Genomic DNA, 26,289 nt, shown 5'->3' with positions numbered 1-26,289 from the left:
TTGTGCATAGGGTCGCTATGAGTCGGAAACGACTCGACGACACATAACAACAACAACATATACTGTTTATAAACAAGCATTGGCTATTATTATTAATCATGTCAAAAGAAGAAACAAATAGCCTCTATGATGTCATCAGACCTCACTGCCACTTTACACAAGACTCAAGTGGGGGGAAAAAACCCCAAAAGGCATGTCAGTGTCTTGTCTGATTGTAGCTGAGTGGATCCATGACCCAGGGAGCAGAAAACCAGAGCATAAGGAGCAAGAAGCCCTTTAAACAATGAACAGTGTAGGTGAAAAGGATTCCTATAAATTAGTATTCACAAAATTAAAATGGCATACTAAATATTTAAATTTAAAAAATATATTAATTCAGAATTCTAAGCAGTCCTCAGAAGAGAGCAAAGAACCACTGCATGGTTCAAAATCAGGAAAGGAATGTGTCAAGGATGCATCGGGAGGCAAGGCTTTATGAGACGGAGTGTGGCATCAAGACTGGAGGAAGACTCATTAACAACCTACGATATGCAGATGACAAAACCTTACTTGCTGAAACTGAAGAAGACCTGAAGCACTTGCTGCAAGAGGTAAAAAACTGTAGCCTTCAATATGGACTGAAGCTCAACATCAAGAAGACAAAGATTCTCACCATTGGGCCAACTGGCAGCACCATAATAGATGGAGAAGAGGTTGAGGTTGTTAGCAATTATAGCTTGCTCGGATCCACAATCAACACTCTTAATATCAGCAGTCAGGAAGTCAAAAAGTGAATTGCTGTCATGGACCTCTCCAGAGTGCTGAAAAGCAACAAGGTCAGTCTAGATACAAAGGTGCACCTAATCCAGGCTATGGTCTTCTCAATTACTTGTTATGCTTCAGAGAATTGAACAATGACTAAGGATAACAGAAGAAGAAGAGATGCCTTTGAGTTGTGCTGGAGAAGAGTCTTGAACATATCATGGACTGCCAAGAAAATAAATTGGTCTGTCTTGGAGAGGGTGAAACCAAGTCTCTCCTTGGAGGCTAGGATTTTGAAGCTCTACTTCACTTTGGGCACATGGCCAGGAGAGATCAATCCTTGGAGAAGGATATGCTGAGAAGAGTGGACAGACAGGACAGGAGAGGAAAACCCCAGATGAGATGACTGATATATTAACTGGGACAATGGGTGCTGGTGTGTCAGAATTCGTGAGACCGACTAAGGACAGGAAAGGTTCAGAGCTGCTGTACATAGTGTAGCTATACATCACATATACATATACATATACATCAATGGCACATAACAACATACTATGACAGGTTTGGAAGCAGGAATGGCATCCACTTCCTATACAACATGCCTCCGGAAACTCTATGAACTTTGATAAATGTCAATAGTTGTAGAAGGGCTTCAGGCCTTTGGTTCACAGGGTTGCTGTGAGTTGTGCTCAATTCTAAGGTAATCAACAACAACAACAATAATTCAAAATACTCTTTCAAAGTTTCACAATGAATGATATTAAAGAGTTTACAGGAATATCTGAGACATTGTTTGCTGTTCCAGGTCACTGCAATAAAGTAAAGAGCAACAAAGCAAGTTTTATCTATATCATAGTACATACAGTCTATTATTAAGGGATCTCTGGTGGCCTAGTGGTAAGAAGTTGTGCTGCAATCCCAAAGACACTCAGCTAAAATCCACCAGCTGTTTTATGGGAAAACGATGGACATCTTCTCCCATGCAATTTACTACCTCTGAAAATCTCCTGGAGGGTCAGCTATGGGTCAGTTCTGACTTGACAGCACACAATAACAACAGTCTACTAAATGTGCAACATCATTATGGAAAAGTTAGAAATTTTAAGTTAGAAAATTACCAAAATGTGACAGAGATATAAAAAGAACACAAGCTATTTGGAAAATGACAAAAAACAGACTTGCTCAATGTTGTATCACAAAACCCTCAACTTACATTATATGTAAGTCATATCTGAAAGGCAAAATATAAAATAAAGTGTACCTATAGTTATGCAGGCACAAAATCTGTATATGGTAGTCTAACGTCCCAAGTACAATACACAAAGAAGTGACATACAAAAGAAAGCATTTGCCTAGGTTAGCATTTAAAAATACTTATGTGACACAATTATTTACAAGACACATTTTTTTAGTGCTATCTTAACTTGTAAAATGAGCTCTGGGAAAAGTCAGCACTTTGAATTCACCAGCTGCTTTAAAGAAGAAAGTTGGGCCATTTCTACCTTAAAGATTTACAGGCTCAAAATCCAGATGGAGGGCCAACTCTAAGTCAGAACTGATTTACCAACATCTGTAGCTTCACTGTTGTTTCTGTTATGTGCCACTGAGTTGCTGACAACTCATAGTGACTTTATGTGCAATAGCTTTGTACCCTGTCCTATCCTAAGCCAATCTGTCTCGGGCACACCTAACCCCTACCAAAACATTGGGAGAGAAAAGGCTATGATTTAAAAGCTGGAGAAAAAGCAGAGGTAACAAACAGGGAAAGTAGTAAACTAGAAGACTTTTATTTTACTGGCTTATTATATAGCACTGTATCATTTTCAAAGACATTTTTATATTTTATAGTATATAGCCAACATTCCCAGAACTTCCATCCTACCACAGTTGAATGGCTTAGCTGGTTCTCTATTCTTTCTTGTCAAGTACTATCTAGTCAACTACAACTCACAGCCACCTATGAATAAGAGACTGAAATCTTGGAGGATCCTGCATCATCTTCATGACATCTGCCATTTAAGTCCACTGCTGCAAGTCACTGACTCACTATCTCAGTTAAGGTCTTCCTCTCTTTCACTAATTATTTATTTTCCCAGAATAATGGCCTTTTCGAAGGACTGATGACTCCTGACACTATGTCCAAAACATATGAGATGATATTTCATTTGCCTCCAAGGAGCATTCTGGTTACATTTCTTCCAAGACAGAATTGTTTGTTTGTTCCATTAAATTCTTCAGTCTTAAGAACTTTCAGATGCATCCAAAGCAACTGAGAATATCAAAGTTTAGGTCAGGCACATCTTTAGTCTTTATCTACCACTCTTACTAGTACTTTAATGCAGTCCTGACAACAGATTTGTCCAATGTAACACATCTTTTTATTTCTTGACTGCTGCTACCATAAATATTGATTGTGGATCCAAGTAAAATTAATTCCATGACATCAATTTTTCTCCATCTATTGGTCTAGTGATGAGGATTTTGTTTTCTTGATGTTGAAATGTATCCATATTGAAGGCTGTAGACTTTGATTTTCTGCAATTAAGTACTTCACATCTTTGTTTTCTGCAATGTTGTATCAATTGCATCAAGGCAGGTTACTGATAAGTCTTCCTCTAATGTTAATGCCATGTTCTTCTTCATATAGTCCAGCTTCTAAAACTACTTGCTCAGCATGCAGACTGAATGTTGTGTTGTTTATGTGCCACTGAATTGAGCACAACTCATAGTGGCCCTATGAACAATAGCTCTGAACTCTGTCCTTTCCTGAACCATCCTCATTATCTCTGACATACTCAAATCCACTGTTGCTGTCACGGTTATCAATCCATCTTGCTGAAGGTCTTCCTCTCTCTTGCTGACCCTCCAACCCTTCTAACCATGATGTCCCTTTCCAAGGAGTAGCCCCTCGTAAGCACATGCTCAAAGTATGTGAGACGAAGCTTTGCCATACTTGCCTTCAAGGTGCACTACTCTGGCAGTCTGAAAAGGTACAGAGAAATAATACTACCCTAATGCGTATCTTTCCTGAATTTAAGCCATGCAGTATTCTCTTGCTCTGTTCAACTGACTGCTTCTTGGCCCATCTACAGGTTTCATATGAGCACAATTAAGTGTTCTGGAATTTCTATTCTTCTCCATTACTTGTTATGATTCAGATAGTCAAATATCTTCAGGTGGTCAAGAAAAGCAAACAACTTCTTGGTATTTTCTCTGTTTTAAGTCAGAATTCATGAGACATCAGCAATCATATCCTCTGGTCCAAGGCCTTTCTGGATCCAGTTTGAGTTTCCTGTTGATATCCTGTACTAATCTTTTTTGGAGAACAAAGAAATAATGAGGAAGAAGTTGTCAGAAGTATTATGGGACTTATTAAGGAAGCAGTAGATTACAATTAAGGTTTGAGAACATTCAAGATATACACCTGAAAGGCAAGAGATTTTGCTAGCCCTTGGTCACTACTTTCAGCTCAATTTTGTGCCAAAGGGCACCACAACTCTTCCATGAGCCTAGGCTTGGAGGGACTTGGCTCTAAATATGTAAGCAGGTGACCTAGCTCCACAGCATATGCCAAGAAGACACTTGATCTGCAAGCAATCACTCAGTTTTCTTTATCCAAAAGCCAGCAATACTAGCTCTGTCTTCTTGTTCTATGGCCTCATCTCATCAGTTTATCTTGGCCATTTCAGTAAAGGTGAAATTATGGTTTTGATTTGTATTTCTCTAATGACTAATTCATAATCCAATCCCTTGACAAGAGCAGTGAAGAAATCAAAAGATGTGTTGTGATGGGGGGAGTTTGCTGTTAGGGACCTCTCCAAAGTGCTGAAGACGTCAGTTTGAAAATTAAGGTGCATCTGCTTCAAGCCATGGTATTTTCAATTATTTCCTATACCTCTGAAAGACGAACACTGACTAAGGATGAGAGTAGAGGAATCGATGCCTTGAAGCTTTGGTTTTAGAAAAGAGTAAAGAATATTCCATCGAGTAACAAAAGAACAAACAAGTATGTTTTGAAAAAAGTGCACCCAGGGTTGTTCTTGGAGGGAATAATGATGAAACTGTCTCACATACTTAGGGCATGTTGTCAGGAAAAGCCAATCCCTGAAAAAGGATATCATGCTTGGAAAGGTGGAACAGAAAAAAAGGAAGGCCCTTAATGAGATGGATTGACCCTTAAGTATACTGGAGGTGGTGAGGACAGCATAAAATGGGTAGAGTTCAGATCTGTCATTCAGAGGATCACTATGAGTCATGGCTGACTAGACATCACCTAACAATGAGTACTGAGACTAAGCATGTATTCATGCACTTGTTGGTCTTTGAATGTTCTCTTTAGTGAAACATCTACTTAAGTCCTTGACCCATTTTATGATTGTACTGTCTTTCCGTTGTTGACAATGTTTTGTATATATCTTTTCAGGCTGGTGGTTTCTGAAGATATTCCCTAGTTGTTGGTAGTTTGTCTTTTCATCTTTTTTTTTTTTGGGTGGACAAAAGTGCTGATTTCTGAAGCTCCATTTACTATTTATTGTTTTCTGTTGTTCGTGCTTTCATGATTAGATAATCCATCATGAAAAGCTAGGTCTGACACTAAGCACTGCTCCTGATTTTCCTTCTAAGAATTTTATGTATGGGCTGAGAGATGGGTCCTGTTTACTTTTCTGCATGTAGAATGATTCTCAACTTCATTTACTGAGGCAGCTTTCCTTTCCCCACTGATCGGTCTTGGTTCCATTATGGAAAAATCACCTGACCGCAGATATATGTGTTTATTTCATTTCTACTCAATTGACCTCTGTCTACTATTTATCAGTAGCAGGCTGTTCTGATTACTATAGCTGTATACTATATTTTAAAATCAGAAATATGAGTCTCTGTTCTTCTCTTTCAACATGCCTTTAGTTTTTCAGGCCCTCTTGCTTTTGTATATAAAGTTGTAGTTTGAGTTGTTTTTCTTTTTTACAAAGAAGGCTGCTGGAATTTAATTAGGATATGTTAAATAAACAATCTGCGTTATGCAGATGATACAACCCTGCTTGCTGAAACTAAGAAGGACCTGAAATGCTTGCTGCAGAGGGTCAAGGACTGCAGCCTTCAGTATGGATTGAGGTTCAATGTCAAGAAGACAAAGATTCTCACCACTGGACCAACTGGCAGCAACAGGATGGATGGTGAAGAGATTGAGATTTTTTGATTTTTTTTTTTGGTGAGAAAAATTTATTACATTTAGAATTAGCCCGCTGGACTCAGTTTAGATGATCCCAATTTTGTTGGCAACATCCAAAGCATCATAATCAGGAGCAAGTCGAACATAGGCCTTCTTCTCTCCATCAGGCCTAATCAAAGTGTTGACCTTAGCCACATCAATGTCACAGAGCTTCTTTACAGCTTGTTTAATTTGGTGCTTATTGGCCTTGACATCCACAATGAACACAAGTGTGTTGTTATCTTCTGTCTTCTTCACAGCTGACTCAGTGGTCAGGGGAAATCTGATGATGGCATAGTGGTCAAGCTTGTTTCTCCTGGGAGCGCTCTTCCGGGGGTATTTGGGCTGCCGTCGGAGTCTCAGTGTCTTAGGCCGCCGGAACGTGGGTGACATGTGGATCTTTTTTTTTTTGCTGTGGACGTTGGGAGATTGAGATTTTTAACTTTAGTCTGCTTGGCTCCACGGTCAACATTCTTGGCACCAGTAGCCAGGAAATTGAAAAACGTATTGCGATGGGAAAGTCTGCTCTTAGGGACCTCTCCAGGGTACTGAAGAGCAATGGTGTCACTCTGGAGACTAAGGTGTGTCTGATACAGGCTATGGTCTTTGCAATCACTTGTTATGCATCAGAGAGTTGGACAATGACTTAGGAGGATAGAAGAATTGATGCCTTTGAGCTATGGTGCTGGAGAAAGTTTTGAATGTACCATGGACTGCCAAGAAAACAAACAGATTCATCCTGGAGAGGGTTAAACCAGGCTTCTCCTTGGAGGCAAGGATTCTGAGGCTTCGTCTGACATACTTTGGACATGTTGTAAGGAGAAAGAGGTCCTTGGAGAGGGACATCATGCTTGGGAGGGTGGAGGGACGGCGAAGGAGAAGACCCTCTATGAGGTGGATTGACTCAGTGACTGGGGTAATCGGGATGGATGTGTCAGAGGCAGTGAAACTGGCACAGGATAGAGCAGGGTTTAGGGCTGTTGTACATAGGGGCGCTATGAGTCGCAAGCGACTCGAAGGCACATAACAGCAACAGTCCTGTGAGTTGACGTCTCACACAGGTTTCTATTTCCTGATAGCTTGTTCTGCCATTTTTCTTGATATTACAACTCCTCCCTCTCAAAAGCACATAACAACAACAACAAGTTAAATAGATTGCTTTAGGCAGTATTGCCATCTTAAAAAATTATGAAAATCTTTCAATACAAGAACACAAGTTCATTTTTCCAGATATCTAAGTCTTCCTTAAGCTTTTTCAGTTGTGTTTTATAGTTTTAATTGTATTAAAATCCTTCACATATCCAGGTTATTGATGTTATTTATCCTTTTGCTATTCTAAGTAGAACTGTTTCCCTAATTTCTCTTTCAGACTTTAGTTTTTATCAGACTGCTGGTACAGAGAAACACAACTGATTTTTGTTGGTTGATCTTGCACCTCTTTGGGCATGGGTTTTCTTGGCTATAGTCTTTGTGGTTGCTGATCTTTTATTCCACAACACTGCTGGGAGTTCAAAGTACTACTACTTTCTGATCTGTAATAGAGGCCAAACCGTATCTGCAATCCATGGACACCAAAAAGGAACTAGAACAAAGCTCTTACTCTTTAGTCAATCTAATTTTAAATGTGACACTTGGCCAGCAAGTCTCGTGAAAGGAGGTATTAGACTACTAAGCAAAAGACCAGTGGTTTGAATCCACCAGTCATTCCTAGGGAGAAAAATGAGTCCATGAATTTCTATAAAGATGTTTACAGCACCGGCAATATGAAGATCTGTTAAGAGTTAGAATGAGCTTATGAATGAGCAATGGGTATAGTTGGTCAGTATTCTCGATTTGGAATTTCCAACTAAATTAACTAAAGCTCCACTTTGAAAAGAAAATGTATAAAATAAATGAGTTATTAACTCTCCATAAGCACTATTCTGAACATAATAAGGAAGAGGCAAAGAGGAAAAGTAGTGAACAAACCCAGGTATCAAGAAACCATAATAAAACAAAAAAGAAACCCATGAAAACATAAAACAAGAAAGCAAGTTCAAAGAGTTTGAATAGCCAATAGTTGTAAAAATAGCATAGAAGAGGCAGCAAGTAACCTACTATAACTTCACAAAGGAGAAGAAAATCACAGCTCAATGCTGTTTCTTATGACTTAAAGGCCAGATATCCCTCTATTCTACAACCATTTTTCCCCCACTTCTGACACCAAACATCCCTCCTCCACTTTCTACTCTGCTCTGGGTCAATAACAGTTGCCATGACCATAAAGGCTGCAAGATAATATTAATGGTTATGACATTTATTAGTGAAATAAAAAGTAAAAATTCAGGATCAAGTGATTCAGAATACAGATCCTACAATTAAGTCAGGTTCTAGCCATATTCAAACACGGGTTTCTCTCTGCCCCTCTCAGCATGTATCCTGCCCAAGTTAAGAATTAAAGATTTTTCTCAATTCATTACTGTCAAATCAGAATCAACTCACAGATGACCCTCCTTTGAGTTTCCAAGACAGTAAATCACGCTCAAAGAGAGTGTGTTCATCTTTCTCCTAGTGAGTCCTCTTAAACTTTGCCAACAAATTATCTGGAAAGATCCCACTTTATATTCTCACTATCTCCTATGGTTACAGTGTTACAGTTGTCTCCTCTAGTCTCTAGCCTTCTAAGGCCCTCAGCATAGGGATCCTGCATCCAAAGGACAGTCTCTCCTCTTGGATATTCTTTCCAGGTGATTGTGAGGTACCCCTCTGCTCTGAAATTTGCTCTCTTTAAAACAAAGCAGGATTGAAAATGGAACAATTCCCCCTTAAGAGTCCTTACTTACTTACTTACATACATACATTTTCAAGTTTCTATTTCCAAAAGTAATTCAATGTACCATATTGGTAAACTGAAGTACATTCATATGATCTTTTAATAAATAATGAGTAAATATGCACTAAGAGCCTACTAAGGATTTAACGTCTAACAAAAATCTAAATGATAATAAAAATAAGCCATGTTCAGCTGGAAACAAAGGAGGACACTTCAACGATTTAGATCCTCCCAGAAGAGCTGTGGGTGAGCATTAACATTACTGGTAAGTATATTCGTTTTCTCCTGAACACAAGAGCCTACTATTTGGTCCTAAAAGCCTTCTGCGGTCCCAACTCTTCTCACTATTTCTTAGTTGTTGGAATTGATGGAAAGCCTCATAAGCAGTTCCTTACTTCACCTCTGCCTTGCATGCGGAATTCCAAGTTGTAAAACAACCCAGTGGTAGATGGCATTTGCTCCAGGACTTAAGAACAATAAGTGACACAATTGACAAGCCTCTACATTTTGTGGTTCCTAACCTTTATACTATAATAGACATAGTGCTAGCCAATAGGCCTTTTACTGTAAGAACTACCTTCCCTTTGTAACTTGATTTGTGCCACTATTAGAACCTCTACTTGGAATATTATTGCTTTTTCATTTTTGACTCATGTACTTTTAACTTGTTAGTTAAATTTGTGTCTTCTAGGCTGCAACACTTCCATGATACATCTCCAAGAATATGAACATGTACGGCTAAGCACAATGGATAACAGTGCATCTAAATTCCAAAATCAATCTCCATAATAGTCTATGTGTTTCCTATTGCCAAAGGAGCCCTTTAGAGTAGTGAGAGAAGATCTTCACCCTGACTACAGCGTCTCTTTTCAGCAAGGAGTAGCTTAGAGAATACGCCATCCCCTTTTCCTTATGAGTCAGGGTGAAGTCTCTCTCAGGGAGGAGTGATAGGGAATGGCAAAGGACACACTGACAAAGGAGATTAATCAGAACTGGCTTTGACAAGCACTGTGGCAATTGGACAATTAAAACAGACTTTCAAGGGGGGGAAGAAAAACGAACTGGGGAGGAGGGTAGAGAAAACAGTGCAACAATTAATGAATGAAAACCCAAAATATCTATAAATGTTCATTAAAATTAATAACATTTAATACAAAAAAATAAGCCATGTTCACTTATCTTAATTTGTATAGGGTGAACAAAAGGGCAGAAAAATGAAACAAGTAATCAAGAGTTCAGATGTAGAAAAAGGGAGGCCATTCATGGCCTAAGGAAAGATGATGGTTTAAAAAGAGCTTGTTCAAATATTTACGACAATGGTCCAATAAAGAAGATGTTGAAAATAAGGAATATGAAACCTAGAGTAAATACATAGAAATAGACATTCCTCTGGTATTCCCTGCTTTCAGCCAAAATCCATTTAACATTAGCTAACCTTAGCACCATGACCCCTTCTAAACCCAGCCGTCACTTCTGGCAGTTCCAGTCGTTTTTGGATAATCTTCAGCGAAATCTTGCTTGCATGACAATAATGATATTGTTTGATAATTTCCACACTCTCTCAGACCACCTTTCTTTGGAATGGGAACAAATATAGCTCTCTTCCAGTCAGTTGGCCAGGTGTTGTCCTCTAGATTTCTTGGCACAACTTGGTGAGTACATCTAGGGAAGCATCTGTTAGTTGAATGTCAATTGGTATACCATCAATTCCTGGGGCCTTATTTTTAGCCAATTCTTTCAAAGCAGTTTGAACTTCTTCATCACCAAAAGCTCTTGCTCATATATTGTTTCATGAAATTCTTCTGTGTCAGCTAATTCCTTTTGGTACAAAGACTCTGTATACTCTTTCCATCTTCTTTTATTACTTCCGGGATCATGTAACATTCTGCCCACAGCATCCTTAAGCATTGCAACTCAAGGCTTGAATTTGTTCCTCAGTTGCTTGAGCTTAAGAAATGATGAGCAAGTTTGGCCCCGTTGATTTTCTGACTCCAGCTCTTTGCACATTTTATCATAATACTTTACCTTGTCTTCCCGAATTGTTCTTTGCAATCTTCTGTTCAGCTCCTTAATATCTTAATTTCTTCCTCCTGCTTTGGCTTCTTGGTGCTCTAGTGCAACATTCAGAGGCTCTTCTGACATCCATTTTGGTGGTTTCTTCCTGTTCTGTCTTTGTAATGACCTTTTGCACTCTTTCTTGATATCCTCCCATAACTCATCTGGTCTTTGGCTCATTAGTGTTCAAGAGATGGTTCTGAAATTCAGGTGGGATAGACTCAAGTTCCTATTTTGGTTCCCGTGGATATGATTTCGTTTCCTTTAGCTTCAGCTTGAATATGAATAGTTGGTGGTCTGTTCCAAAATCAGAGTCTGGCCTAGTTTTTGCAGCTGATATTGAGCTTCTCCAGCGTTTTTTTCCCACAGGTGTAATCAATCTGATTCCTATGCATACCATCAGGTGAAACCCACGTGTATAGCCCACGTTTGTTTCTTATAAAACTTATTTACAATGAATAAATTGTTCTGTGTTCAAAATTCTATTGTTCTATCTCCAGCTTCATTTCTGTCACCAAGTCCACGTTTTCCCAACTACTGAATCCTTCTCTGTTCCCAACTTTTTCATTCCAGTCACCTATTATTAATGCATCTTATTTGACTGTGTGAACCACAATAAGCTGTAGCTAACTCTGAGTGCTTATGTGAAGCCTATACTTGGACCAGGAGGCAGTCGTCAGAACAGAGCAAGGAAACAATGCATGGTTCAAAATTGGGAAGGGTGTACACCAGGGATGTGTCCTAGCTCTATACCTTTTCAATCTATATGCAGAACAGATTATCTGGGAGGCTGGGCTCTATTAGGAGAAATGTGGCATCAGGATTGAAGGAAGACTCATCAACAATATGCACTACGCAGAGCACCTGCAGAAGGTCAAAGACTGCAGCCTTCAATATGGATTGAAGCTCAATATCAAGAAAACAAAAGATTTTCACCACTGGGCCAAATGGCAGCATTGTGATGGATGGGGAAATGAAGAGATTGAGATTGTAAACAGCTTTATTTGCTTGGCTCTGCAATCAACAGTCTCGGTACTAGCAGCCAGGAAATTAAAAGATGAATTGCTTTGGGAAAGCCTGCTGTTAGAGACTTCTCCAAAGTACTGAAGAGCAATGATGTAGGTTTGGAAACTAAGGGGCGTCTGATACAGGCCATGTTCTTTTCAATCACTTGCTATGCCTCAGAGAGCTGGACATTGACTAGGGATGAGAGAAGGAGAATTTTGCCTTTGAGCTGTGGTGTTGGATAAGAGTACTGCATATACCACAGACTGCTAAGAGAATGAACAGTGTCATCCTGGAGAGGATGAAGCCAGGCTGCTCCTTGGAGGAAAGGATTCTGAAGCTTCATCTGACATACTCTGGACATGTTGCAAGGTGGGACCAGTCCTTGGAGAGGGACATCATGTTTGGGAGGGTAGAGGGACAGCGCAGGAGCAAGACCCTCTTAAGAGATGGATTGATTCAGTGACTGGGGTAGGTGTATCGGAGATGGTGAGATTGGCACAGGACAGAGCAGGGTTTAAGGCTGTTGTACATAGGGTCACTATGAGTCTCAGAGTACTTGACAGTACATAACAACAACAACAACAACAAAAGAGAACTTTTTTCCATTCTGAAAAAGCCATAATTTTTTTCCATTCTAAAAAGGACTAGGAGGGAGCAAGAACCAAATCAATCCCAGCAAAATGCTTTTCTATTTGTTATAAAACCCATCTGCTAAAAGTAGCAAAGTGTCAAGAAAACAGAAAAGTGTAAAATAACCACTATAAAAAAAAAAAAAAAGAACAAATAGGGCAGAGGAAGAATTAACAGATACTAAAGTGGAATACAATGCATTTATAAGAGCAGCAACTACACAGGCTGCCAGATGATTTTCTAACAGAGCTCCCCATAATAAGCAAAGTGTGTTGTCTGAATCACACAGGTGTATTTTTCCAGAAATATGAGCTAAAGTGGTATTTAGAGAGCAGCAACGGAGGGCAAAGGCAGCCAAAAGGAGGATTCTAATACAAAAGTGCAAAGGAGTTAAGAGACAAAGTAAGAGACATCAATGTAATATACACATTGAATAGAAGCAGTTAGCCTGGCGATCAGGTCATGGTAAGAAGGCAATGTTAGACTTTAGATAAATGGCTTTTTAAGAATGAATATGTCAAAAAAAAAAATAAATAAAAAAAAATAAAAGAATGAATATGTCCACGGTATTATATGTGTATATATGCAGACTGATATATTAACAGAACTAAAAAAGGCAAAAGAAGATGAAAAAAAAATGTTCTAAGAAAACTGTGGGAATTATCAAACTATATCTGGTATTTTAAGAGGTTTTAATACATACTTATTTGATAATATATTAATTCAATTATGTGTTATACTGGGAACTACCCCTAAAAACATGCCCCCCCCAAAAAAAAAAAACCATGCCCAAAGTATGTGAGATGAAGTTTTGCCATCTTTTTCTCTAATGAGCACTATGACTGCACCTTTTCCAAGACTTATCTTTGGCAGTCAATTATATGTTCAGTACTATTCCCCAATACCATAACTCAAAGCCATCAATTCTTCTTTTGTTATCCTTATTCATTGTCAGATGCACACCAAGTACTGGAAAAACCACAGGTCCACCTTAGTCTTTAAACAGACACCACAGCTCTTGAAGACTTTGAAGAGGTCTCTGACAGGAGACTTTCTCAGTGCTATACATCTGACTGCTACTAGTACCAAGGATGTTCACTGGGGATCTAAGTAAGATTAAATCATTGACAATTTAAATCTTTTCTCCACCTATTATGATGTTGTCTATTGGCCCAATGGCAAGGATTTTTGTTGTCTTAATATCAAGATGTAATCTGTGTATAACAATGAAAGAATTTTTTTTTTTCCTTTTCAAAGAGAAAAGAGAACTGGGGAGGAGGGGTCGGCAGGGAGGAAAATGTGCAACAATGAATGAATGAGACAAAAAATTAAATGGGAAGAATATGCTGGGTGTGTGTGTGTGTGTGTGTGTGTGTGTGTGTGATGTAATCCGTACTGAAATCCTTAATGTTCTGTAGCAAATGCCTCAAGTGCTCCTTGTTTTCAGCAAGATTTTGTCATCTGTGTAATGTGTCATCGAATTGCTTGAGACTCATAGTAACCCTATGCACAATAGCTCTGAACCCTGCCCTATTCTGAGCCAGTCTCACTGTCTCTGACTCACCTATTTTGATTACCACAATTACTATGTAAATCCATCTTATCCAGAGTCTTCCTCTTCTGTGCTGTCCCTCCACCCTTCTGAGTAGGATGTCCTTCTCCAAGGACTGGTCCCTCTTGGCCATGTGCCTAAAGTATGTAAGATAGTTTCAAAATCCTTGCTCCAAGCAGAGACTTGGTTTTATCCTCTCCAATACAGATCTGTTTGTTTTCTTGGTGGTTGATGGTATGTTCAAGACTCTTCTCCAACAGCACAACTCAAAAGCATCATTTCTTCTTCAGTCATCTTAGTCATTGCCCCCAGCTCTCTGATGCATAAGTAACTGTGAAGACCATGGCCTGGATCAGGTGCACCTTAGTCTCTAGACTGACATCAATACTTGTTGGCACTTTAGAGAGGTCCCTAACAGCCGAATTCCCTAGCGCAATTTTTCTTTTCATTTCCTGACTGCTGGGGGTCACGAGGGTTTATTGTGGAACCAAGCAAGGAGAAACTGTTAACAATCGCAATCTCTTCTCCATCCATCACGGTGCTGCCAATTGGCCCAGTTGTGAGGATCTTTTGTCTTCCTAATGTTGAGGTTCAACCAATATTGAAGACTACACTCCTTGATGTCAACTTCTGGACCAAATGCTTCAGGTCCTCCTCAGTTTCAGCAAACCAGGTTGTGTCATCTGCCTATCATAGGTGTTGATGAGTCTTCCTCTAATCTTGATGCCACATTCTTCCTCATAAAGGCCAGACTCCTGAATGATCTGTTCTGCATACAGATTGAAAAGGTATGGAGCCAGGATGCATCCCTGATGTACTCCTTTCAATGCAGTGTTTCTCTGCTCCGTTCTGAGGACAGATTCCTGGTCCAAGTACATGTTTCGCATGCACGTAATCAAGTATTCTGGGATTACACAGTATCTGGGGTAAAGAGTGATTATGCTGTATAACATAGGACTATGCAAATAAGGGGTTTTGTCTTCAAATTATGGTTAGCAAAGTATATTGACTATACCCCCTAAGCAATGGGAGATTAGGGTGGGAGTACACAACTAAGGTATGCAGAACACTAAAAGGGACTAGTTCATTTTACTACCTTGTCAGGCTCTAAAGGAATCATTGCACGGGCAGAAGGTCAGAAGAGATCTCCTACCATCAAGAAAGAAGAGGCACAGAGTGCAGCATTTCCTCTGGACCTGAGATTCCCCTGATAACTAAAGCCTTTAATATCAGAGAGATACTATAAGACGGTAGCAACACAGGTGACAGAAATCAGAGACTGGTGTGAGACAAGAGCTTCCGGCTCACAGCTAACAGGAAGAAAGTTGAGTGCTTGCTGGCAGAGTGGGTGCCTACTACAAGGCACTCGCTAGGGTAGGTAGTCAGCCAAACCAGAGTTAAGAATCAAGAACCTCTCAGTCTAGGCTTCCAAATGCTTCCACCACCAGGCCACCAGGACTCCCTAAGTCACTGTGCTGTTGCTGTTATGTGTTGTCAAGCTGGCTTTGACTCACAGAAACCGTGTACAAGGGAACAAAACCCTAACCAGTCTTGTGCCATCCATTTTCACAATCTCTGCTGTAAGCCCATTTTTTTCTGTAGTCACTGTGTCAAGCTATCTTGCTAAAGGTTGCCTTTTTTGCTGAGCTTCTACTTTTCCAAGCATGAAGTCTTCCTCCAGGGACTGACTGCTCCTGAGAACATGCATGAAGTATATATGACAATTCTCACAATCCTTATTTCTAAGGAGAATTCTACCTGAACTTACCAAGTAACAGTTCTGTTTGCTCTTCTGGTTGTTGACTTGGAACTTGTTTGATGCTTGTTTGCTTAGAGTCAAACCTTGCTGGATGATTTGAATTTGACTGCTGAACTCAAATCAGAGCCTGGACTAACTGAACTGTGCCTTGGAAGTATTGGACTAAAACTTGGGTTTATTTTGTGAGATATTCTTTGTCTCCCTTACTCTCCAACTTCTTTCCCTAATAAATCCAACTGATGCTACCCATAACTGTGAGTATGTGAGTCAGCAACAAATAAACAAACCTCTTGCTGCTGCTGTCACTCTGGAGGCACCATGGGGGTTGGGGGTTCTTTATCTACTTTCTATTTTGGGGCAGAAAGGGGCTGTGCTGTTCTTTCTCCCTCTGGCCCTTTCAGAAAGAATCACATAGTCCTGTGCTTAATGTCCTGCTTTCATCTTTTTAGAAAGGCTCTACCTCATACATACCCGTAACTTATATATGTTGTTAAGATGTGTACCATCTAGTTGGAACCAAGGAGACTGCTCTTATTTCTCCCATGGAGCAGGTGGTGGATTGAAACTTAGTGCCTTGGGTTGGAAGCACTACTCTTTATCAGTAAGTAATCAGAGCTCCCTAATAATTTATATACTGTTTATTTTATGCCAACGTTATTCCCATCACTTGCTCTCAAGCACTACATTCACTATTCTGCATTGTTAGCCACTATTTATAATGCCATTTATAAACTCTCTAAATGACAGACAGGTATGTCTTAACAATTTGGTCCCCCCCACTCCAGAACTTAGCATAATAATTTGTACTAAGGTGCTGTTGTTATGCGCCATTGCTTGTGACTCATAACAACCCTATGTACAACAGCCCTAAACTATCTGTCCTGTGCCAATTGCACTGTCTCTGATACACCCATCCCGATTACCCCAGTCACTGAATCAATCCACCTCATAGAGGGCCTTCCCCTCCTGCGATGTCCCTCCACCCTACCAAGCTTGATGTCCCTCTCCAAGGACCAGTCTCTCCTTATAACATGTCCAAAGTATGTCAGATGGAGCCTCAGAATTCTTGCCTCCAAAGAGCCACCCGGTTTCACCCTCACCAGGATGAATCTGTTTGTTTTCCTAGCAGCCCATGGTACTCTCAATACTCTTCTCCAGCACCACAGTTCAAAGGCATCAATTCTCCTTCTATCCTCCTTGGTCATTGTCCAACTCTCTAATGCATGACAAGTGATTGCGAAGACCATGGCCTGTATCAGACGTACCTTAGTCTCCAGAGAGACACCACTGCTCTTCAGTACTTTGGAGAGGTCCCTAACAGCGGACTTTCCCATCGCAATACGTTTTTTGATTTCCTGGCTACTGGTGCCAAGAGTGTTGACCGTGGAGCCAAGCAAACTAAAGCTATGAACAATCTCAATCTCTCCACCACCCATTCTGATGCTGCCAATTGGTCCAGTGGTGAGAATCTTTGTCTTCTGCACATTCAGCCTCAATCCATATTGGAGGCTGCAGTCCTTGACTCTGCAGCAGGTGCTTCAGGTCCTCCTGAGTTTCAGCAAGCAGGGTTGTGTCATCTGCATAATGCAGATTGTTGATAGATCTTCACCAATCCTGACCCCACATTTCTCCTCAGAACCCAGATAATCTGTTCTGCATACAGGTTGAAAAGGTATGAAAACAGGACACAATTCTGAACCATGCAGTGTTTCCTTGCTCTGTTCTGACGATTGCCTCTTGGTCCAAGTATAGGTTTCACATTAGCACGATCAAGTGCTAATTCTTTGTACTAAGTGGAATGGTATAATCAACAACACTAGTAAAAGAAGGAATCTCCCTAACCAAATTATTTTTTCCTTTTCAAGGTGGAACTACTATTTTCAAAACCTATTTTTTCTAAGAACAACTTAGAAAAATCTGAAGGAATTATAAATGTCATGTATATTATATGGAACTTAATGAAATTTCAAAAAACTTTCTGGAATAAAAAGCCAGCAGATATTCTTTCTACCTGAATATAAGTATGCCTAACTACACATTAAAAGTTCCAGTCATCTTTCAGGACTCTGAGGAAATGGTTGCTCCTCTAGGAAACTCTCCTTACCCTAAAGCCCAATCAATAGGAACAAATCGCTTCATCTCTAAACACACACAGTACCACTGTTTCCTTATACTTACCACTTATATTGTTGTTGTTATGTGCCCTGGAGTAGTTTGCGACTATTATCTGTTAACACTATGATTATGTTCTGCACACACAAGTACTCCGAATAAAATAAACAACTTTTGGAAGAAAAAATTTTAAATACGTAAAAAAGTGTTTATGGGTAAAGACTAAACATAGTCCCCAGTGTTAACAACTGTAACCAAATCAATTCCATTTCATAGCAACCCCAAGGAGTTACAAAGTAGAACTGCACTCCATAGGGTTTTCGTGGCTGTGATCTTTTGGAAGCAAACTGCCAGGCCTGTTTTCCATGACACCTCTGTGTAGGTTTGAATTGTCAGCCATTTAGTAGTTGTGTGGTTAACCATTTATGCCACTCAGGAATTTTTCTAAATAAGTTAACTAACCTATTCGTACCACAGTAATAACTCATAAGAGAAGCTTAAGAATGAATTAATGGCTTGGAGAAAAAGAAAACAAGAAAATGAACTTACACTGCACATAAGCAATATACTTTTTCTGTGTGTATTTCTAAATCAGTGGTTCTCTACTAAGGGAAAATGAGGCCTTGGGGAATATTTACCAAGTGGATAGATACTTTTGGCCATGGGTGGGAATGGCACTGGCATCTAAGCATCCTACTATGAAGGACAACCCAAGATATTATAAGATTATTTGGCCCAAAATGTCAGTAAGTAGCAAAGTTGAGATATTCTAAACAAAACAGACAAGAAAACAAAACAAAAACTACTGAATTCTGTTTATCCATGATTCTTTAACAATTTACAATCACCATTTCTCTCAGACTAGAAACTGGGTCTAAAGGAGAATAAAATCAATCTTCTTAAGCAGCTCCACTTACACACTAACCAGAAAGGAGTTGGTTTACAAGTTCTCGCTTATTGTGTGGCGTCTGCCAAAACTCCATCTTTGCTATTTCCCTGTAACTGTTGATTAGCCCTTACTAGTTACAATCACCTAGACCACTGATAAATCTATCCACAACAGCACAGTAGCCAAATGAAAGTATATCTGAACTGCAAAATTTACATGTCAGCATGTGATGACCATCCAAATACCCATATCATATAAATGAACAATCCCATATTACTAGTTTATCTGCTTAGAAACTTATTCGGAACAAGATTAACCAAGTAATCTAAACTTTAGGCAGTTGCTCATATTATCAGTAACAATTATTTGAAAGGTTATCCATAATTGGAGATGTAGCTGGAGACTGCAAACATTTTTTTCTCCAATATAAAACAGCCTTTGGAAGTCTGAACCATCTTCCACTCCATAACTGTTGCAGAAGAAACTGATCCATTAAATTAAAAAAAAAAAAAATTTTTTTTAAATCAACTCAACAATTGCGTCAACTACTAATAAGACAGAACGCAAAAGCTGTTAGAAAGCAAAGAAATGAAACAAGCCAAGCCAAGAAGTATAAATTTTAAATCCAAGCAAAACCACAAAGGAAGCAGAAATTAACTGTCAAAATAATTTAGCCAGCCCATATCTATGCAGGTAAAATGCTACAATATTAAAACAAATACAAATAAAACAAATAGACTCATAAGCCTCAAGAGTCATACATTTATTTCAAATAATTTAATATAGTGATGCCAGGTTTGGTTGATATTCCGAGTCCAAAACTACTTTGTATCTACGTTTGGCAAGGAGAGCAAGGGAGGCTTTGTGGACGTGAACCAAATGAACTTTAGCACGTGTTATAGGACTTCTTGATAATTCTAGACTTTTCTGAATACACTGTCCAAATTTACCAGATTCTTCCAGAGCCTGGAGCTTTTATGCTCCATTTTTATGATACATATTCAACCAAACAGTCCCACCAACTTATAAAGTTCTGCTTGGCATTTTAACTGGCATCAAAGACAAAGAGTAAGAACTCTGCCCCAAGATTTACAGCGATATATTTTATCATTGAACAATTAAATCAACATTTAAGTGACAACCACCTTTGTACTGTCTTGGGGAAAAAACCCTGAAGCTCCTTTAGTATTTCCACATATAGTAACCACGTTTCTGACAAAGAAATGTGCCAGCAGAATCCAGCTCTTTGCTAATTAGAGGTGTCATGAAAAAAATTCTGAAAAAAGGGACCATTTGTGAACGTCATCTTTAAAAGAGTCTAGTACAGGTGAATTTCAAGTGGCTCTTTTAAAGTTCACAGCACAGGAAAAAATTAAAGACAAAGAGTAGAAAACTGAAGAAAAGGAAGGAAGAAAATGATAGTATGAACAGTGCCTCCCACAAGGGCAAGAGATGCCACTTGTGGCACCTGTGCTACTTTTTTATAATAGGATTTGACCTGACTCTATGCCCCTACGGCTACGATTATTTTCCTTTCTCATCTTCGGAACAACTCTGATGGTACCTTCCCTGTTTGGTACTTTAGTATTTTTCCCACCGCAGCTTTTCTGAAATGGGAAAACTGATATGATAATTTCTGTATCTGTCTGTATTCTTTCAAAACACCATTCTTTTACAGAATATGGTATCTTACTTCTTTAATATCTATGGTCTATCCCCACCCTTCTTCCAAAGCTACTGAACAAACTTTATTCCCTTATGTTTTACCTAACAGAAGTATCAGAGTATTTGAAAGGCTTTTCATTTTGTCAAAAAGCAAATGAGAATACATTTCCTTTCTGTCCTCCCTCCCCTCCCCTCCCCCCAAGTGTGAGTAAAAGCCCTGGCTAGATCTCTCACATCTAAGGATATTTTTTTCTTCTTCTCATATTGTTGTTGTTGTTGTTAAGTGCTGTCGAGTCACAGGCAACTCACAGCGACCCTATGAAGGAGAGTCCTCGACACTTGGGTGCTTTCCATCCTCTCTCCAGGTTCATAGGGTTTCCGGAGGCAAGCTATTATGGAAGTGGATACCACTCCTCCTTCCACGCTTCTCATATTAAGAAAAAATTTTTCTTTTCTTAGGAAACAACATTTCTCAATTTATTCATTTGGAGTTGAACCCTGTTATTACCAAAAAAAAAAAAAAAAAAAGAGAGAGAGAGAGAGAGAGAGAAGCTGCACTGCAATCCTGAAAGTGCACAGTTAGAATCCACCAGCTGTTTTGCTGGAGAAGGAAGGGAAATTGCCTCCTGTGCCAGTTGGATCTGATCTGACGGTACACAACAAAGGCGGGGGGGAAGCACAACAAAAACCACCAAACTTCCTTTTCAACAATATTTTATTCTTTTTTACCCATAACATCATCTTTGTTCTATTTCTCTTACCAGCTGCAATTAATTCCATCTCCTTTATATTTAATTATCTTCTTACTGATTACTTTTGGTAGGACAGTCCACAGGGAGTTGTGCTGAAACCCAAAAGCTGAGCCTGTCTGGTAGTTAGAATCTACCATCATTCTCTCCAAAGGAGAAAGATGGACAATCTCCTTCCATGGAACTTAGAGCACCTAAATCTAGTGGAAGATCAGCTAATTGCATCAGTTCTAACTTGATGGCAGTTTTTCTTTTGCTGAGGCTTTCCACCTCATCTGATTTTACTCTGCTGAAACTGTCATCTTTATCCTTGAATTCCTACTATTTTCACGCCAAGACACCTACTTGATGGAACTATGCTATTTGAAACTGACCAATCATGGCCCTAAAACACCAACAAAACAGGCCAACAAAAACTCTTCTCAGTCAAGGTCATAAAGCATAGCCACTACACCAGTTATAAGCATTTAGCAATATTCACAACATTCTACCTGAATAGTCTGTAAAAGCAATAGCCCCATTTTCATCAAAGTGAACCTACTCTGCTGGAGGAGGGGCAATCTCCTCCTGGACCAGTCGGATTCAATTTGACACTTGAACGGTACACAACAATTAAACAAAAAAGAAAAAAATGAACCTAACACACCCCACAGATGACTTTAATGGAATCATTTTCTAAAGAAGGGGAAAAAAATTGAGTCTAAAGGTCATCTCTCTTTCCCAGTACAATTCCTAGAGTCTAGCACTTAAAGATTATAGCACAGGAAGCCATAAGGGCAACTTTCACTCTGTCCTCTAGGGCACCTAAGAGTCAGAATCCACTCAAAGGTACATAAAACAAAATGCCTCCTCTATTTCCTATTTAACTCTCGCTAGAAATATACATTTAAAAAAAAAAACACACACTCATTCTCTCTTAAAGAAATAAACTCATAGTGGAGTGTACTGGGGGCGGGGGGGGGGAATTGTATACCAATGAAAGAATTTTACTTTACTTTTCAAATAGAAGAGCAAACTGGGGGGGGGGGAGTGAGAAGTGGGCAGGGAGAAAAACGCAACAATGAATGAATGGAAATCCAAAATCTCTGTAAACGTTCATTAAAATGAATAAAATTTTAAAAAAAAGAAACTCATCTCAAGTTGTCTACCATTGATTCTACTGCCCAACACAAGGCAATTTTCATAAAATACTAGGAATATTAACATTAGAGCCTCTCAAAAGCAACTGCATTTTCCCATTACAAGAACCATCAATCACTCAATCTATTTTTCATATCTTTCTGGCATACTACCACCATTATACTTGTAGCCCTCATATGCATTGCTACACAAATTTACCTTCTTAATAAACACCAAAGAGCAGGTCAACTACTTTCTGAATAAATCATCTTGGTTTCCCAATGTCCATACATTTTAACTATTAGCTATTGTTCATGGTAATCAAAATCTTCTCAAATATGGTTATCATATATTCTTTCCCTGGTCATCCTATCTATATAAAACAGCACTTGCTATTTTATTTTACCTTTTCTTCCTAATATCTGCTACTACTGGATACTTTTTCATCTGTCTCCATTTTCCTACTCTTAACACATCCTCCAAAGTTTGTCAACCCTGTTCACCACTCTATCTTTAGCACCTAAATATAGTATTCACTGAAAGAATGAAGTACAGCATGTCTAACCTGGAGATGTTGTGATCTAATTTCAAATTAGCTTTGAGCTTGAGTTATAGAGGTACCATAAATCAACTATGACTCTCAATTTTAGCTTCTTTGGATTTTATCTTCCTCTATCAGCCTAGTGGCAAGTGCTGTGCTGCAATCCTAAAGGCATACAGTTCAAATCCACCAGCTGCTCTGTGGGAGGATGGGCAATCTCCTCCCATGTGATTAACTGCCTCTGAAAATCCGTGGGAGTCAGATCTGGGTCAGTTCTTACTCTATGGTACACAACAACTACTGTCAAAAATTTGATCACTCACATAATTCTCTGAATACCATCACCCAGGCCCCCTCACATCCTAGTTATCTCTTCTTACACTTTCTTTCCACTTGGAGTCCACTATTCTCAATCTACACGTGTCAGAATATTGTTTAGCTGTCAAAGGCCACTATTAAAAAACTGTTTCTGCTGAAGTCTAAAAAAAAATCCCTATACGCTTTACAAGTGTAAAGTGAAGTTCTTTCTGTTAACAAATGGTACAATGCATCTCATACAACAGATAATCAACGAAAGGGCTGATTAATCATAAACATCAGATTAGCAACCGAATAAAAGACTTTCTTGATTCAGCCAATTGCTCAAGCAAGCTCCTCCTGCCTTTGCACTCTTACAAGACCTAGTAACTTTTTGTATGGTACTTACCAGATTCTACTTGAAGCTGTTGTTTATTTACTGCCTTGATAGATATTAAAATGTAAATTCTCTAAGATTAAGGGCTGTCCTGAAAGTTTTCATTATGCCCCTACAGCCACTTTTCCTATTTACTAAGTTTATCTGATACACATTATTTTAAAGATTATCAACTCAACTCATTACCAAGGAGTTGGATCTGACTCATGGCTGACCCTCCATTGGGTTTTCAGAGGCTGTAAATCACAACGAATACTACCCATATTTCTCCCATGAAAAAAAAGCAGCTGGAGGATTAAAACCACCAGAAAGGCTCTACCTTTGGGCTGGCAGTGCAACTCCCTACCAACAATGCAATGGGGTTGGAGTAGGGAAGGAAAGCTCTTAATACAGAGATACCATTCAATCGCCCTATGGGCACTGGGTATACAAATAGTAGGGATCTTGTCTCTAATAAATTTCCATTTAGCCACAGTTCGAAAAATCTTATTATCCTCTCCTCATTATGCTTTCAAAAGTATAAATCCTCGGCGAGCTCTGGTGGCCTAGTGGCAAGAAGCTGCACTGCAATCCTAGAAATACGTGGTTCGAATCCACCAGATGCTCTGCTGGAGAAGGAGGGACAATCTCCTCCTGTACCAGTCAGATCTAATTTGACGGTACACACACGCAAAATAATAAAATATTTTAAAAAAAGTATAAATCCTCATGTCTCACTCACCGCATAATTTCCTTCCTAAAATGTGTACATATATAGTCATCCACTCATACGTCAATACTTTTACTTCACTAAACAGAAAGACCTGGTAAACTGCTTATTTCTTAAAGATTTCAACCAATACTCCACATCATCCAACAACAAAAAGCTAAAGTGACATTTTGTCTTATTTCAGACTTGTACTGCATCAAATTCTCTCCTCTACAAGGTATGAAACTTTTAAAGATCTCTCCATATGACCTGCCTTTTTTTAGTTCTACTCCTAAAAGAGAAAAAAATTTTAAGGCTTTCCTTCCTCTTTTCTAAGTCATAGCAAGTCCTCAATTAATAACCGCCTTCAGCAACCTTCTTATTCTCCACCATCAGGATTTCTGACCCTATTTCCTTCTAGTTTCACACTTTTACTTGGCTTGCGTGAAGCCTTTCTGGCTGCACAACTAAGGATGCCTTTTCATTCAATATGTTCTAGGCTATCACGTACTAAGTTGCAACGTTTACCGTACCCTTCCTAAAATATATGGCCAGTTGCCATCCTGCCCTTATCCCAGGCACTCAGTACACCCTCGCTCCTTCTCTCCCATGCGTCACTCTACCACTGAAATACAAGTTCCTTACACCACATCTAAAGAACGCACTCAATTCTCAGAATGGTTATCTTCCGGCTACACGGGTTCCGAGCCAGCGTCTTCAGGGGAACCAACCTAGTCCCTACTACCTCCATTCCCTCACCTCTCCATCCTGTCTTTCGCCTTATGCACCCTCCCTCCCCTCACCCTGCCTAGTAGCTAAAGCCGATATTATGCTTAGTATTCCCAATCCAAGTTCCAGTTTCCCGAGGCCTCACTTCCCTCCTCTCCGTTCAGGTGTGCAGACTTCCCCCGTGTCCGGTCCTCTTGCATGGCCCCAGCCAATCCCACCCCACACCGTGTTCCTCACCACCTGGATCGACTCCCTTCTCCGCACCTACCCACACCGACTTGGGGTCGCTGCTGTCTCCTGTGAGCCCGAGAGCACACGTTCTCACGCTTCCCCGACCTACTCCTCTGCTCAGCAACCAGCCGGCTTCGCTGGAGCTCAGCCAGCCCGCGGGGGCCAGGGACCCACAGAGCCATGTGTGTACCCGCTCCTCCCCCTCCGGCGGATCCCCTCGCAGCTCCCGCCTCCCCGCCGGGAAGAAGAGGACGCAGCAACTCCCCCGCCACCCCGGACATACCACCTCTGTGTCTGTTGCTCCATGCTTCAACCCTCCGCCAGCTCCCTGTTACGAGGCCGGCCTAGGCACTCACCGGAGATACTGAGCGCTCTGCAGGCTCATCCTCCGCCGCCGCGTCTTCCCGCGAAGCGTCCGTGGGTCTCTCAGGCTCCTCGGAGCGGCCCCGCGGCACCGCGGGTGCTGGCGGCCGCCGCCATTTTCCTTTCCTCCGGCTCCTCCTCGCTCGGCGGGGGGGTAGGGTGGAGGTGGGAGTGAGAGAGGCGAAGGGGAGGGAGTAGGGAAAGCTGCTCTAGCTGCTGCTCCGGCCCGTGGGGCGTAGGGACACTCCGACCCGGGAGGGGGGAGGGGGGAGGGCAAAGGGAAGGGGGCGGGGGAGAGAGGCGGGAGAAGCAGAGGAAGGAAGTAGGGGTCTCTCTCGCGAGAATTCAACGCCGCCGATCCCACCGGGTGATTTCCGCCTTTCCGTAACGCTCCTTAGAATTAGCGAGCTGTGTGGCGTCTAAAAGACTGCTGTTGAGCAGCCTGCTGGTGATGCCTGGCTGTTTAATGCCAATCTGCCCTTCTCCTCCCACGCGACAGAATCCCGGCCTCACCAGGAACATTGACCCCAAATCAGCCGAGAGTTACACTCAAAGTCTTCCCCCGTCTTTCCACTCCACCCAGCTTCTCTCTTCCTTTTTCCACCTCCCACTCTTCCCCACCGGAAACGCCGCCTCTTCCTCCTACGGTTCCGCCCGCCAGTTTCTTGTCTCTTGTCTTCCCTTGCGCGCTGAAGAGTGACGCGAAGAAACCCCTCCACTCTCTTCGGCCCCTCCTGCTGCAC

General features: G+C 40.5%; 1 protein-coding gene across 2 annotated transcripts in view; it reads right to left on the bottom strand.

The window, feature by feature from the left end:
- SMG7 (SMG7 nonsense mediated mRNA decay factor) overlaps nucleotides 1-25,683 on the bottom strand; it is a 107,874-nt gene extending 82,191 nt beyond the window's left edge. The window contains exon 1 of one of the 2 annotated variants that reach the window (XM_006887753.1): nucleotides 25,540-25,683. Coding sequence is in view for 1 of the 2 variants with exons in the window: in XM_006887754.1 (XP_006887816.1) it covers nucleotides 25,540-25,568 (29 nt within the window). In the remaining variant the exon portion in view is untranslated. The remainder of the gene's footprint in view (nucleotides 1-25,539) is intronic. The other variant, XM_006887754.1, reaches the window with a different exon arrangement.
- Between the last annotated feature and the right edge of the window lie 606 nt (nucleotides 25,684-26,289).

This window comes from Elephantulus edwardii, unplaced genomic scaffold (assembly GCF_000299155.1).
Source record: "Elephantulus edwardii isolate Elephantulus edwardi_28Jun2011 unplaced genomic scaffold, EleEdw1.0 scaffold00061, whole genome shotgun sequence".
Lineage (NCBI taxonomy): Eukaryota > Metazoa > Chordata > Mammalia > Macroscelidea > Macroscelididae > Elephantulus > Elephantulus edwardii.
This window is presented reverse-complemented; position numbering and strand designations above follow the sequence as displayed.